Source organism: Propithecus coquereli, unplaced genomic scaffold (assembly GCF_000956105.1).
Source record: "Propithecus coquereli isolate 6110/MARCELLA unplaced genomic scaffold, Pcoq_1.0 Scaffold80, whole genome shotgun sequence".
Lineage (NCBI taxonomy): Eukaryota > Metazoa > Chordata > Mammalia > Primates > Indriidae > Propithecus > Propithecus coquereli.
In genome coordinates this window covers 1,692,342-1,707,697 of record NW_012154174.1, presented here as the reverse complement: position 1 = coordinate 1,707,697, position 15,356 = coordinate 1,692,342, and the positions used below count along the sequence as shown (strand labels likewise).

The 15,356-nt window shown below is 38.1% G+C and overlaps 1 protein-coding gene across 1 annotated transcript in view; it reads right to left on the bottom strand.

Annotated features, from left to right (window-relative positions):
- The window catches only part of FAM149B1 (family with sequence similarity 149, member B1), a 69,187-nt gene that overhangs the window by 20,444 nt on the left and 33,387 nt on the right, over positions 1-15,356 (bottom strand). Inside the window, exon 6 of the mRNA XM_012663217.1 lies at positions 6,915-7,102. Within this exon, the coding sequence (XP_012518671.1) occupies positions 6,915-7,102 (188 nt within the window). The remainder of the gene's footprint in view (positions 1-6,914; positions 7,103-15,356) is intronic.

The following is a 15,356-nucleotide window of genomic DNA, read 5'->3' as shown; positions in this document are numbered from 1 at the left end:
ATTTCTCTATATATTTTTAGTTGTCCAATTAATTTCTTTCTATTTTTAGTAGAGACGGGGTCTCGCTCTTGCTCAGGCTGGTTTCGAACTCCTGAGCTAAAACAATCCGCCCGCCTCAGCCTCCCAGAGAGCTAGGATTACAGGTGTGAGCCACCGCGCCCGGCCTGTTAAAGGACATTCTTTAGGCTGAAAGAATTTCAAAAACTTTTTAATAAGATTCATGTAACATAAAATTCACCATTTTAACCCTTTTAAAGTGTACAATTCAGTGGTTTTTGGTATATTCACAATGTTGTGCAGTCATCACCACTATGTAATTTCAGAAAATTTCCATCACTCCAAAAAGAAATGCTCTACTTCCCGATTTCCCTCTTCCTCCATCCCCTGGCAACCATTAAACTACTTTCTGTCTCTGGCTCTGCCTATTCTGGATATTTCATATGAATGGAATCATATAATTATGTGGCCCTTTGTGTCTGGCTTCTTTCATGTAGCATTATTTTCAAGGTTCATCCATGTTGTAACATGTATCAGTACTTAATTCCTTTTTATGGCTGAATAATACTCCACTGTGGTATATTAGTCTGCTAGGGCTACTATAACAAAATAGCACCGACTGGGTGGCTTATACAACAGACATTTATTTTCTCACAGTTACAGAGGTTAGAAGGCCAAGATCAAGGTGCCGTCAGGGTTGGTTTGGCTTGTAGGTGGCCACCTTCTTATGTTCTTGCATGGCTTCTTCTCTGTGCATGTGTGGAAAGGAAGAGATCTCTGATGTCTGTTTCTCTTATAAGGACACCAGCTCTATTGGGTTAGGGTCCCACTCTTATGACTTCACTTAACCTTAATTACCTTCCTGCTCTGTCTCCAAACACTGTCACATAAATGGTTATGGCTTCAATGTATCAATTTTGGCAGGGAGACAATTCAGCCCATAACACATGGCTACACCAAATTTTGTTTATCCATTCATCAGCTGATGGCCATTTGGGTTATTTCCACTTTTTGGCTATTATAAATAATGTTGCTATGAATATTCAAGTGCATGTTTTCTTTGGACATGTTTTCAGTTCTCTTGGTTGTACACCTATAACCAAGTGGAATTTTCTGGGTCATATGGTAATTTTATGTTTAACATTTTGAGGAACTGTCCATCTACTAACTAAATGGGGAAGAAAAAAATTTTAAACTAAAATAAATTTTTTAAAAAACCACCACATTTTGAGGAACTGCCAAACCGGTTCCACAATGGCTGCACGATTTTTCATTCCCACAAGCAATGTATGAGGGTTCCAATTTCTCCACATCCTTACTTGTTATTTTCCCTTTGAAAAATAAAATTTAATTTAAAAAATATATACAAATAGCCATGTGGTTTTGATTTGCATTTCTCTAATGAGTGATGATGTATAGTATCTTTTCATGTGCTTATTGGCCATTTGTGTATCTTCTTTGGAGAAATATCCATCAAGTCATTCACCCTTTTATTTACCCCACCCCCAGAGACTGGGTCTCACTATGTTGCCCCGAATGGTCTTGAACTCCTGGTCTCAAGCAATCCTCCTGACTCAGCCTCCTGAGTAGCTGGGACCACAGGCACAGGACACCACACCTGGCTTATTGCCCATTTTTTAATTGGGTTGTTTGTATTTATTATTGAGTTGTAGTTCTCTACTACGGATACTAGACTTTTTTTTTTTTTTTTTTTTTTGAGACAGGGTCTCGCTCTGTCACACTGGCTGGAGTGCAGTGACATCATCATAGCTAACTGCAACCTCAAACTCCTGGGCTCAAGTGATCCCCCTGCCTCAGCCTCCCAAGTAGGTAGGACTACAGGTGCCACCACGCCCAGCTAAATTTTTTTTCTATTTTTTGTAGAGATGGGGTCTTACTCTTGTTCAGGCTAGTCTTGAACTCCCGGCCTCAAGCGATACTCCTGCCTTGGCCTCTCAAAGTGGTAGGATTACAGGTGCAAGCCACCACACCCAGCATTTGGATTCTTTTTATGTTATATGATTTGTAAGTATTTTCTCCCATTTGGTAAGTTGTCTTTCATTTCTTTGATAATGTCCTTTATAGCATAAAAATTTTTAATTTTGATGAAGTCCAATTTATCTGTTTTTTTCTTTTGTTGCTTGTATTCTTGGTGTCATATCCAAGAATCCATTATCGAATCCAAGGTCATGAAGAGTTACTCCTATGTTTTCTTCTAGGAGTTTTATAATTTTAGCACTTAAATTTAGGTCTTTGATCCAATTTGAGTTGATTTTTGTGTATGGTGTGAGGTGAGGGTCAGACTTCATTCTTTTCCATGTAGATATCCAGTTGTTCCAGCACCATTTGTTGAAGGAACTATTCTTTCCCCATTGAATCATCTTGGGACCCTTGTTGAAAATCAATTGGCCATAGATGTGTGGGCTTATTCCGGGACTTTTAATTCTATTTCATTGATCTATTTGTCTGTCTTTATGCCAGTTCCACATTGTTTTGACTACAGTTAGCTTTGTAGTAAGTTTTGAAATCAGGAAATATGAGTCCTCTAACTTTGTTCTTTTTAAATATTATTTGGGTTATCCAGGGTCCCTTACATTTCCGTATGAATTTCAGGATCAAGTTGCCCATTTTTGCCAAAAAAAAAAAAAAAAAAAAAAAAAGGCAGGTGGAATTTTGATAGGGTTTGCACTGAACCTGTAGATCTATTTTGGGAGTATTACCATCTTAACAATATTAAGTCTTCCAGTCCATGAACATGGGTCTTTCCATTTCTTTAGGTCTTCCCTAATTTCTTTCTACAATATTTTGTAGTTTTTCCAGCATACAAGTCTTGTACTTCCTTGGTTAAATTTATTCCTAAGCATTTTATTCTTCTTAATGCTACTGTAAATTAATTATTTTCTTAATTTCTCTTTTTGGGGGGTTTATTTTGCTTTGTTTTTTTGAGACAGAGTCTCATTATGTTGCTCAGACTGGAGTATAGTAGCATGATCATAGCTCACCACAGCCTCAAATTCCTGGGCTCAAGGGATCCTCCTGCCTTAGCCTCCTGAGTAGCTGGGACTACAGGCACGCAATACCACTCCTGGCTATTTATTTTTTGTAGAGATGGGGTCTCACTATGTTGCCTAGGCTGGTCTCAGACTCCTGGCCTCAAACGATTCTCCCATCTTGGCCTCCCAAAGTGCTGGGATTACAGGTGTGAGCCACAACACCTGGCCTTGTTTTCTTAATTTTATTTTCAGTTGTTCATTGACAGAGGCTGGAAGAATTTTGAGAAGCATGATAGAGAAGGCATAAATTACCTTGAACAGACTGATAGTAGAAATCTAGACTTAAAGGATGCTGCAGGGGAGGGCTCAGAAGAAAATGAAGAACATGTTATTGGCAACTGGAGGAAGGGAGATGCTTGTTACTTAGTGGCAGAAAGCTTAGTGAAATGGTCTCCTGTGGTTATATAGAAAGTATAACTTGGCCGGGCATGGTGGCTCGCGCCTGTATTCCTAGCACTCTGGGAGGCTGAGGCGGGCGGATTGTTTGAGCTCAGGAGTTCCAAACCAGCCTGAGCAAGAGCGAGATCCCATCTCTACTAAAAATAGAAAGAAATTAATCGGACAACTAAAAATATACAGAGAAAAAATTAGCCGGGCATGGTGGCGCATGCCTGTAGTCCCAGCTACTCAGGAGGCTGAGACAGAAGGATTGCTTGAGCCCAGGAGTTTGAGGTTGCTGTGAGCTAGGATGATGCCACGGCACTCTAGCCCGGTGAACACATTTAGCCTTTGTTTTAAAAAAAAAAAAAAAAAAAAGAAAGTATAACTTGTAAGTGATGATCTTCCAATTCATGTGTTGAAAATGAAGCCTAATTTTTTCTTGCTGCTTATAATAAAATGCAGGATGAGAGAGATATATGGGGGGAAAACTATAAAACAAAAAGAAACCAAGACTTGATCATTTTGAAAATTCTCGGTATCTCTACAGGGCAAAAGATGCAAATATTAGACAGAGTGATCTAGAGAAAAAAAGTGTAACTATACAACTTTTTACGCATACTGCAGAAAGATCAAAAGGTTATTCACTCACACAAAGAGCCCTTTCAAGAGATTAAGGTTATATCTCAAAGATGCTCTTAATCAAACCACAGGCAGGGCCTTTAGAAAGCTTAAGAGCACTGTGCCTCAGCCAGCCAAGTAGGAGCTCAAGACAGAGAAGAGATTAGGTGAAAAAATCTATAGATGTGGCTTTTGTCTATGTGGTGAATCCCACTGATATTCACAGGATAGCCACAAAGTGTTTAAGAAAATTATTTCAGCAGAAACACTGCCAACTTAGACTAAGAGGACAGAGTGAGTACAAAATGAAGAAAGGTTGTCAGACCCCCAGAATTCTACAGGCAAGACACAGCCGGATAAAACTAATTAGCTGCAAACACATGCTTTACTGAAAAAAGGAAGCATGATTCAGAGGATGAAACCAGGAGCCCAGAGGATAGAGCAGTGAGCTGGAGAGGATTATTCCCAGGTCTTGAAATTTAATCAAGGAACTCCCAATATTTACCTAGCTGGATTTCAGAATTGCTGTGAACTCTTTTTTAACCTTCCATCCTCCTCCCTTTTAACTGTAATGTCTATAACTTATCCTTCGTCTGTCCCACTATTGTATGTTGGGTGTGTTGGGGTCAGACAACTTGTCTCTTCAGTTTCACAAGTCTATAGATGGAGAAAAATTGTGCCCCATGAGCTGTACTAAATGGATTACATCTAGGAACATAATCCACACCAGGACCCAATTTAGATGATAAGGTTTTGGACTTCTGAGCTGATGCTGTAATGGGATGAGACTCTAGGAAACATTAGGAGGGAGGGGAATGTATTTTGCAAGCGGGAGAACGTGTGTAGTGGACAGACTCTAAGATGGTCCCTGCATGATTCCCACCTCTTTGTGTTCATGTCTTTGTGTAACGCCCTCCCTTTGAGTGTGGACAGGACTGTGACTTGCTTTAGACCAAGAGATAACAGTAAAGGTGATGGGATGTCACCCCATGATCATGTTGTTATATAAGCTTCTGTCTTGCTAGTTAACTAGCTCATAGTCTTTCTTGCTGGCTTTGAACAATAAAGCTGCCGTGAATACTACAGCTACCAAGAACTGTATGCTTCCAAGCATACACAAAAGGAGAAGTGTATCCTTCCCTAGTTGAGCTTCCACATGAGAACCCAGCCCTGGCCAACTCCTTTATGGTAGCCTTGTGAAACCCTAGGCAGAAGACTAGCTACGCTGTTCCTGACTTCTGACTCACAAATGTCTGAGGTATTAAATGTGTATTGTTTGAAGCCACTGTTTGTGATAATTTGTTGAGCAGCATAGTTAAATATATATCTAACCATATAACCCAGCCATTCCACCACTAGGAATTTCCCAAGAGAAAAAAATATATGCCCCCAAATTCCTATACACTAGTGTACATAATAGCTTTTCATATGATATCCCAAAGCTGAAAACAATCCAAATACCTATCCACAGATAAACAGATAAACAAATTATGATATAATGAAATACTTCTCAGCAATAAAAAGGAATAAATTATTGATACACACAATGACACAGATGGATCTCAAAATCATTATGTTGAGTGAAAGCAGCCAGACAGAAAGAGTACCTATTGTATGATTACGTTCACATGAAACTGTACAAAATGCCAACTACGCTATGACAGAAAGCAGATCACTCTTCTTGATCACTTTGGGGATTGGGGCCCAGGCAAAGGCAGGAGTGAGGAATTACAAAGGGCCAACTTTTGTAGGTGATGGATATGTTCACTGTATTGACTATCGTAATGGCTTCTTGAGTGTATGCATAAGTCAGAGCTTGTCAAATTGTACACTTTAAATGTGTCGTTTATCGTATCTCAGTCTTTAATAAAGCAGTTTTAAAAATGTATATGCCACTTGCACATGTTTTTCCTCATAAATCATTATATTCAAAGAAAGCACAAGCTCTGACTAATCATCATAGAATAGACCTTATTCTTCATCCACTCATTTTCAAATATTTACTAAATACCTGTTAGTTTCTGTGGGAAATACAAACGTGAATCAGACCTACCAATATTATGATATAATAATAAATATATATTTGGTCTCTGCCCCAGGCTCCTGGCACATAGCTCTTAAAACCCTTCGAATATCCAAAGTGATAAGTATCTTTTTGTGTACTAATGAAATAACTGGGGTTGAGGGCTCCTGGATAGTCTCAGGATGGGGTGAGGGGGCTAATTGCCAGGGGAACCAACCACGTAGTTAGAAGGTTGGAACTTTTTCATCCCTACCCCTTGACCCTTGACCTCTGGAGAGAGGAGAGGAGCTGAAGGTTGAGTTGATCAGCAGTGGCCAATGATTTAATCAATCATGGCTACAAAATGAAGCCTCCATAAAAACCAAAAAGGACTGGGTTCAGAGAGCCCTGATTTATAGCTAGTTGGTCAAAAACACAGGTCACCAAAAAACAAAAAGGAAGAAGAAAGAAGAAGAAGATGAGAAGCAGCACCGGTCATAAGCTGGGGCTTGCAACTGGCATTTGAAGTCAGGGAGTGGAGGCAGTCTGTGGGACTGAGCCTTCAACCTGTGGGACCCGATGCTATCTCCGGGCAGATAGTGTTGGAATTGAATTGAATTAGAGAACACTCAGCTGGTGTCTGCTAGAGAATCTGGTGTCAGAATTGTTTGTTGTGTGGGGATAAAACCCTATACATCATTGGTGTCATACGTGTTGTGGTGTGTGAGTAGGAAAAAAAACACTTGGGTTTTTCCTATGTCTCATATCCACCTTTTACACTAATGAAACATATAATCTAACATACTGAGGGTTTGGAAATCATAAACAATTACTTTTTACATTGTCTTCAAAAAGATCCTTACCAGAGGCAAAACCCTCCCAATGACTGCGTGTCAACTGCTCCATACAGCCCACAACCTTGCTCCAGACGATGTCAAACACATAAGCAAGGACATCCTCTTTCATGCAGTAAAATGGAACAATGGGAGGATACCCTAATTTCTGTTTCTCTGTAGCTGCTTCTGATTTCTCTCCATGAAATCCCTCTTCCCTGTAACAGAAGCAAGAGGAAAAGACTTCATGATTATTCTTTGCTAAGTCTCCACCGCTGTCCTTTGTACATCTTAGGAATGCAATTGTTGTCCCCCCACCCCCAAAAGCCTCCTCCTTCCCAGCACATGCAGCACATGTGTGAAGCTGCCTTGTGAACTAAGGGAGTTCTCAACAGAGGAGACAGCATTTCCCTTTTTACCCCCACCCCATCCCACTACTCTGCCAAAACATAAAATGAACAAAAGAAATCTGATAACTATTCTACATTTTTAAGCTTCAAATAGATGAACATTGTCAGTTGAGCAATCAGCTGTGACAATTAAGCATACAGAAATAATCTTTTTGTCATAACTGGATAAAATTTAGATTCATATTATTGTGACATATTGAGCAATGTACATGGAACTGTGATTATGCTAAGTAATTATCTTAGGCAATGATTCATCAGAAAAACATTCCACATAAATTATTAAAATTAGTATATTTTTATTAAGCCAAATAAGCATTTGATAAAAGGCTGGAAAGGAAAAGGAAGGAAATTAAACAGCACAGAAGCTCCTCTGTGTCTGTAACCAAGAAACTCTCAGTTAGCCAAGTGCTCCTCTGGCAAACAGCCAATAGTCCTGGGGTTCTGTGGGAAAAAAAAATCTGACTGATAGATGTGTTCATTTATAATAGATACATAAACTAAGACAAAGTAAATTCTGCAACTGGCTTGGGATAGGGAGAAATATCTCCAGGCCTCTATGGTGAAAGTTACTCCTGGAGCAGCAGAGATCTCAAGAACTAAATAGGAAACTGTAGGCAGAAAAGAAGGGTGAAAAGAGTCTCAGAAAAGCAAATGTTGAGAGAATTTGTCACCACTAGATGAGCCATATAGGAAATGCCCAAAGATGTCTTAAACATGGAAACAAAAGGTCAATATTTGTCATCATGAAAACGATTGAAAATGGAAAACTCAAAGGTCTAATAAAATAATCACATAAAGGAGGAAGAGAAAGGGATTAAATGGCAACATGACAGAAGTTCAGCAAACCACAAAGACAAAAAGACAGGAGAAAGAAAGAAAAAGAATTAATAAAACAACTAGAAATCAACTAAAAATATGACAAGAACAAAGCTTCACACATTGATATTAACCCTGAATGTATATGGATTAAATCAGTGGTCCCCAACCTTTTTAGCACCAGGGACCAGTTTCATGGAAGACAATTTTTCCATGGACCAGAGGGGTGGGGGGGATTCAAGTGTATTACATTTATTGTGCAGTCAAACCTCTCTGTTAATGATAATCTGTATTTGCAGCCACTCCCCAGCACTAGCATCACCACCTCAGCTCCACCTTAGATCATCAGGCATTAGATTCTCATAAGGAGCGTGAAACCTAGATCCCTCACATGCACAGTAGGTAGGGTTCGTACTCCTATGAGAATCTAATGCTGCCACTGAACTGACAGGAGGCGGAGCTTATGTGGTGATGCAAGCAATGGGGAATGGCTGCAAATACAGATGAAGATTTGCTTGCTACCCCACTGCTCGTCTCCTGCTGTGCGGCCCAGTTCCTAACAGGCCACAGGGGTTGGGAACCGCAGGATTAAATGCTCCACTTAAAAGATACAGATTGGCAGAATGAATTTAAAAAAACATGATCCAACTATATCCTGCTTACAAGAAACTGACCTTATGCATAAAGACACATAAAAGATACAGATAACTGAAAGTAAAGGGGTGGAAAAAGATATTCCATGCAAACAGAAACCACAAGCAAGGAGGAGTAGCTATACTTACATCAGATAAAACAAACTTTAAATCAGAAACAGTAAAAAACGACAAAGAAGATCATTATATGATGATAAAGGGATCAATTCAGGAAGAGGATATACTGATCCTAAAAATATTGGCACCCAACACTGGAGCACCCAGATTCACAAAACAAATATTGTGAGACCTAAACAAAGAGATAGGCAGCAACACAATAAAAGCAGGGAACTTCAATACCCCACTCAGAGCACTAGACAGATGGAGACAGAAAATCAGCAAAGAAACATTGGACTTAAATTGGCCTTTAGACTAAATGGACTTAACAGACATTTACAGAACATTCCACCCAACAACTACAGAATATACATTCTTTTCATCAGCACGTGGAACATTCTTTAAGAGAGGCCACAAAATGAGTCTTAACAAATTTTTAAAAATTGAAATCATATCAAGTATCTTCTCAGACCACAGTAGAATAAAGTTAGAAGCCAATAATACAAAGAGGAACTTCAAAAACTACACAAATACATGGAAATTAAACAGCACACTTCTGAATGGATCACTGTGTCAATGAAGACATAAAGACAGAAATTAAAATTTTTCTTGAAATGAATGAAAATGAAAACATAACATACCAAAACCTGTGGCATATGGCAAAAACAGTGCTGAGGGAAATTTATAGCATTAAAGGCCTACATCAAGAACAAACTAAATCCTAAGTTAGCAGAAGAAAAGAAATAACAAAGATCAGAGCAGAACTAAACGAAATAGAGACCAAAAAAACAATATAAAGGATCAACAAAACTAGAAGTTGGTTCTTTGAAAATGTAAACAAATTGATAAACTATTAGCTAGACTGAGATCCAAATAAAGATCCAAATAAACACAATCAGAAGTGAAAAAAGGGATATTACAACTGATACCACAAGAAATACAAAAGATCATCAGAAACTATTATGCTATTAACTATATGCTCGCAAACTAGAAAACCTAAAAGAAATAAATGAATTCCTAAAAACATACAACCTCCCAAGATTGAACCAGTAATAAATAGAACTCCTTAATAGATCAATACCAAGTCATGAGATTGAATCAGTAATAAAAAATCTCACAAGAAAAAAAGCTCAGAAACAAATGGATTCACAGCCAAATCTTACCAGATGTAAGAGGAACTGGTGCCAATCCTACTGAAACTGGTCAGTAGACCAAGAAGGAGCAAATCCTCCCCAACTCATTCTACAAAGCCAGGATCACCCTCATACAAAAGCCAGAAAAGGATGTAACAAAAAAAGAAACCTATCGACCAATATCTCTAAAGAACATAGATGTAAAAATCCTGAACAAAATACTAGCAAACCAAATCCAACAGCACCTCAAAAGGACAATTCACCACGATCAGGTGGTTTTCATCCCAGAGATGCAAGGATGGTTCAACATACACAAGTCAATAAATGTTAGTCACCACATAAACAAAATGAAAAACAAAAGCCATATGATCATCTCAATAAATGCAGAAAGAGCATTCAATAAAATCCACCATCCCTTCATGATAAAAACCCTCAAAAAACTTGGCATAGAAGGAACATACCTCAAAATAATAAAAGGCTATATATGACAAACCCACAGCCAACATCATAGTAAATGGGGAAAAGTTGAAAGCACTCCCCCCAAAAACTGGAATGAGACATGGATGCACACTTTTACCACTCCTATTCAACAGAGCACTGGAAGTCCTAGCCAGAGCAACCAGGCAAAAGAAAAGGCATACAAATTGGAAAAGAGGAAGCCAAGTTATCTCTGTTTGCTGATGATACGATCTTTTATCTAGAAAACCCTAATGATTCCTCCAAAACACTCCTGGATTTGATAAATAAATTCAGTAAAGTCTCAGGTTATAAAATCAATGTACAAAAATTAATAGCATTTCTGTACACAATGATCAAGCTGAGAACCAAATCAAGAACACAATCCTATTTACAATAGGTGCAAAAAAAAAAATTTCCTATGAATAAATTTAACCAAGAAAGTGAAAGGTCTCTATAAGGAGAACTACAAATCACTGATGAAAGAAATCACAGACAATACAAACAAATGGAAAAACATCCCATGCTTATGGATTGGAAGAATCAATATTGTTAAAATGTCCACACTGCAAAAGCTCAGGCAACAGAGCAATACCCTCTCACAAAAAAAAAAAAAAGTGGGCAAATGACATGAACAGGCATTTTTCAAAACAAGATATACAAACGGCCAAAAAACATATGAAAAAATGCTCAACATCACTAATCATCATAGAAATGCAAATTAAAACCACAATGAAATATCATTCCATTTAGAATGGCCATTATTAAAAAGTCAAAAAACAATAGATGTTGTCATGGATGTGGTGAAAGGGAACATTTATACACTGTTGGTGGGAATGTAAATTAGCATAACCTCTATGGAAATCAGTATGGAGATTTCTCAAAGAACTAAAAGTAGATCTACCATTTGATCCCACAATCCTACCACTGAGTATCTACGTAGAGGAAAATAAATCATTATATCAAAAAGATACCTGGGCTGGGCATGGTGGCTCCCACCTGTAATCCTAGCACTTTGGGAAGCTGAGGCAGGAGGATCGCTAGAGGCCAGGAGTTTGAGACCAGCCTGAGCAACATAGCAAGACCCCGTCTCTACAAAAAATAAAAAAAAATTAGCTGGGGGTGGTGGCATGCTATGGCTACTTGGAAGATCGAGGCAGGAGGATTGCTTGAGCCCAGGAGTTCGAAGCTGCAGTCAGCTATGATAACGCCACTGCACTTTAACCTAGGCAACAGAGAGAGACCCTGTTTCAAAAAAAATAGAAATAAAAATAAAGATACCTATACCTGTATGTTTATCACAGCACAATTGACAATCGCAAAGATATGGAATCAACCTAAATGCCCATCAACCGATGAGTGGATTATGTATTAAATATATACCATGGAGTACTGCTCAGCCATAAGAAAGAATGAAATAATGCCTTTTGCAGCAACTTGGATGGTACTGGAGGCTATCGTCTTAAGTGAAGTAACTCAGGAACAAAAAAATAAATGCCGCATGTTCTCACTTAGAAGTGGAAGCTAAACTATAGCTATACAAGGGCAAACAGAGTGGTATAATGGACATTGGTGACTCACAAGGGGGGAGTGGGAGGGGGATAAAGGATGAAAAATTACCTAGGAGGGTACCTGAATAGGGTACAATGTACACTACTCAGATGATGGGTACACCAGAAGCCCAGACTTCACCACTATGCTATAATATTCATGTAATGGAATTCAACTTGTACCCCCTAAATCTATTAGAATAAAAAATAAATTAATTAAATAAAAATTTAAAAAGAAAGGTGCAAAGAGGCTTATGCAGGACAGCAACAGACTCTCTTCTCTGCCTTCCAAAGGAAGACTTGGCCTGGCTTTAAGTGGAGGAGTAAGCTGATTAATATTAATTGTATTTAAATTTATATTTCTTTTTAGAAGAGATACATTCATGTAATGAAAAAAATTCAAATTGTACAGGATGTTTAGTGAAAAAGAAGTCTCCTACATCTCTGTCCCTCGATCCCCATCACCAGAAGCAAATATTATACATTGTTCTAGAGAAATAGTTGCATTATATACTGTATTGCACCTTGTTCTTTATTGAACAATGTATCTTGGCCTTGATCCCTATCAATACATATCTGCCTCTTAAAAAAATAGCTGCTGAGTATTCCATTTGATATACCATATGTCTAACTAGTCCCTTATTGATCAACCAATATTTTGCGCTTATAGTTAATACTGCAATTAATTTCCTTGTTCTTTGGCTTCTTAGGTGATTATGTCTGTAGTATAAATTCCTATAAATAGATTTATTAAGTTAATGGGCATATGCATTTCAATTTGAAAGATATTGCCCAATTTCCTCTAAAGAGATCATACGGCCCAATGGTAAAAGAATATGCCCGTTTACCCATTTAAAGAATTAGCAAACTTCTGACCATTCTAAGGAAAATGCATTCCTTTAATATAAAAGTATCCTGTGATATAATTCATGCTAATTTAATATATTTTGACACTGTACTACAGACCAAACATTTTTTGACACATTTATAAACATCCCAACATGCTTGCATCAAATTTAAGTTAATAGCTAATACTGAAAAATATATTAAGATATATTATTACCAAACAATTCCTTAATAGTTTACATAAATAAACGGAATAAACGAAAAAGGAGAAAAAAAAAAAAAGAATTAGCAAACTTCTGGATGGGCACGGTGGCTCACGCCTGTAATCCTAGCACTCTGGGAGGCTGAGGCAGGAGGATCCCTTGAGCTCAGGAGTTCGAGACCAGCTTGAGCAAGAGCAAGACCCCGCCTCTACTATAAATAGAAAGAAATTGGCTAGACAACTAAAAATATATAGAAAAAATTATCCAGGCATGGTGGCACATGCCTGTAGTCCCAGCTACTCGGGAGGCAGAAGGATTGCTTGAGCCCAGGAGTTTGAGGTTGCTGTGAGCTAGGCTGACGCCACGGCACTCTAGCCAGGGCAACAAAGCAAGAAAAGTAACTCTTTGTCTATGAATAAACTGCAAATATTTTTGCCTAGTTTGTCAGTTATTTTCTGACTTTATGAGTTTTTTCTGTGTAGAAATTTCATCTTAGGTAGTTATTTAAGAATTTCTTACATGACTTATAGGTTTTGTTTTATGGTCAAAAAGGCCTTCTCCATTCCCAAATCATTATTTTTTTAAAAAGTCTTCCATTTTTATTTTCTTCTAAACTTATATGACTTCATTTGTCACATTTAAATTTTTTATACATGTGAAATTTTTTTTTTACTTTTCTTTTTTTGACACAGGGTCTCGCTCCATTGCCCAGTCTGGAGTGCAGTGGTGTGATCATAGTTCTCTGTAGCCTTGAACTCCTGTGCTAAAGCAATCCTCCCGTCTTGGCCTCCCCAGTAGCTGGGACTACAGACATCCACTACCACACCCAGCTAAATTTTTAAAAATTTTTTGTAGGGACAGTGTTGACCAGGCTGGTTTTGAACTCTTGGCCTCAAGTAATCCTCCCACCTTGGCCTCCCAAAGTTCTGGGATTATAGATGTGAGCCACCACGTGGTGGCCTGAAATTTATTTTTATGGCAAGAATAAGTTAGGAACCTTATTTTTTTTTCCAGATTTCTTTTCATTTGCACCAAAATCATTTGCTGAAATTATCGTACACCCTAATTTGCTATAGGTGCTTTGGTTTATTTCTCAACCTTCAATCTTTTCAATTAGGAACATTCTAAAGGTCCAGTTACTCTGTCATTTTACAAGGTATCTTGGTGGTATCTCTAAAGGGAAGGCTGCCTTCCTTCCTTTCTTTCTCTTTCTCTCTCTCTCTGTCTCCCTCCCCCCCCCCATCTCTTTCTCTGTCTCTCTCTTTCTTTATTAGAGACAGTGTCTTGCTCTGTTGCCCAGACTGGAGTACAGTGGCGTGATCACAGCTCACTGTAGCCTTGAACTCCTGGGCTCAAGTAATCCTCATGCCTCAGCCTCCTGAGTTGCTGGGACTATAGGTGTGAGCCACCAAACCTTTCTAAAAATCTTCCCTGTATTACCTGAAAATTCATTTGGATTGACTGTCAGAAAAAAGGAAAGAAATACCCTGTGGATACCTATCAGTCATTTATATCACATTTTAAATTAGTTAAATTAGCTTTATTTTTTATGAACTGAAACCAAGGGAGAAGATGTTTGATTTGAGGAAAAAGAGAAGATAAAAAAATTTAGACACAGGCCAGAAGAAGTGAAGGGGAACGGGGCAGTCTTTGGAAAACCAAAAGAACGTACTTACCATTCTAGCTCAGTAGTGTTATGTATGGAAACCTGGCTTGTGTTTAGCTGGCACTAGGGCTGTGTGCACTTGAGTGAACATGGCTCAGCAAGAAATGTAACAGGAAAAAGAGAAGTCCAGAATCATGTGACACAATGCTAGCTAGACCTAACTACAGCCTCACAGCCTAAAATGAAATTCTGATTTTCACATATGCTGCTATGATTATCAATTCTGGAACTTTTAATGGCTTAGAGGAGTATGCTTTATTTTAGACAAATCATTTAACCACTCTGATTCTCACCTATCCTATAAAGAAGGTAAGTAATATCTATGTCATAGGACTGTTGTTAGAATACATTAACAATAAATATAAATAAGCATTATTAATTGTAAAGTCTGTGCCAAGCATAAAGTTTTAAATAAACTGTATATACTTTTTTCAAACAGGATTTATGTAAACAAAGTTCACACCTCTTCAAATGCTATTTTAAAAGGTTTCAGAGTTTCCACTCATGGTAATTTGCAAGAGGGTAAAATCAAACTATGTGGAAAAAAATTAACTCATTTTAAAATCTCTAATCTCAGGAAGAGGTAAATGATGTGTGAAACAATCAAATACACAAGGAAGTCTGGTATATGGGAGCAATTAAT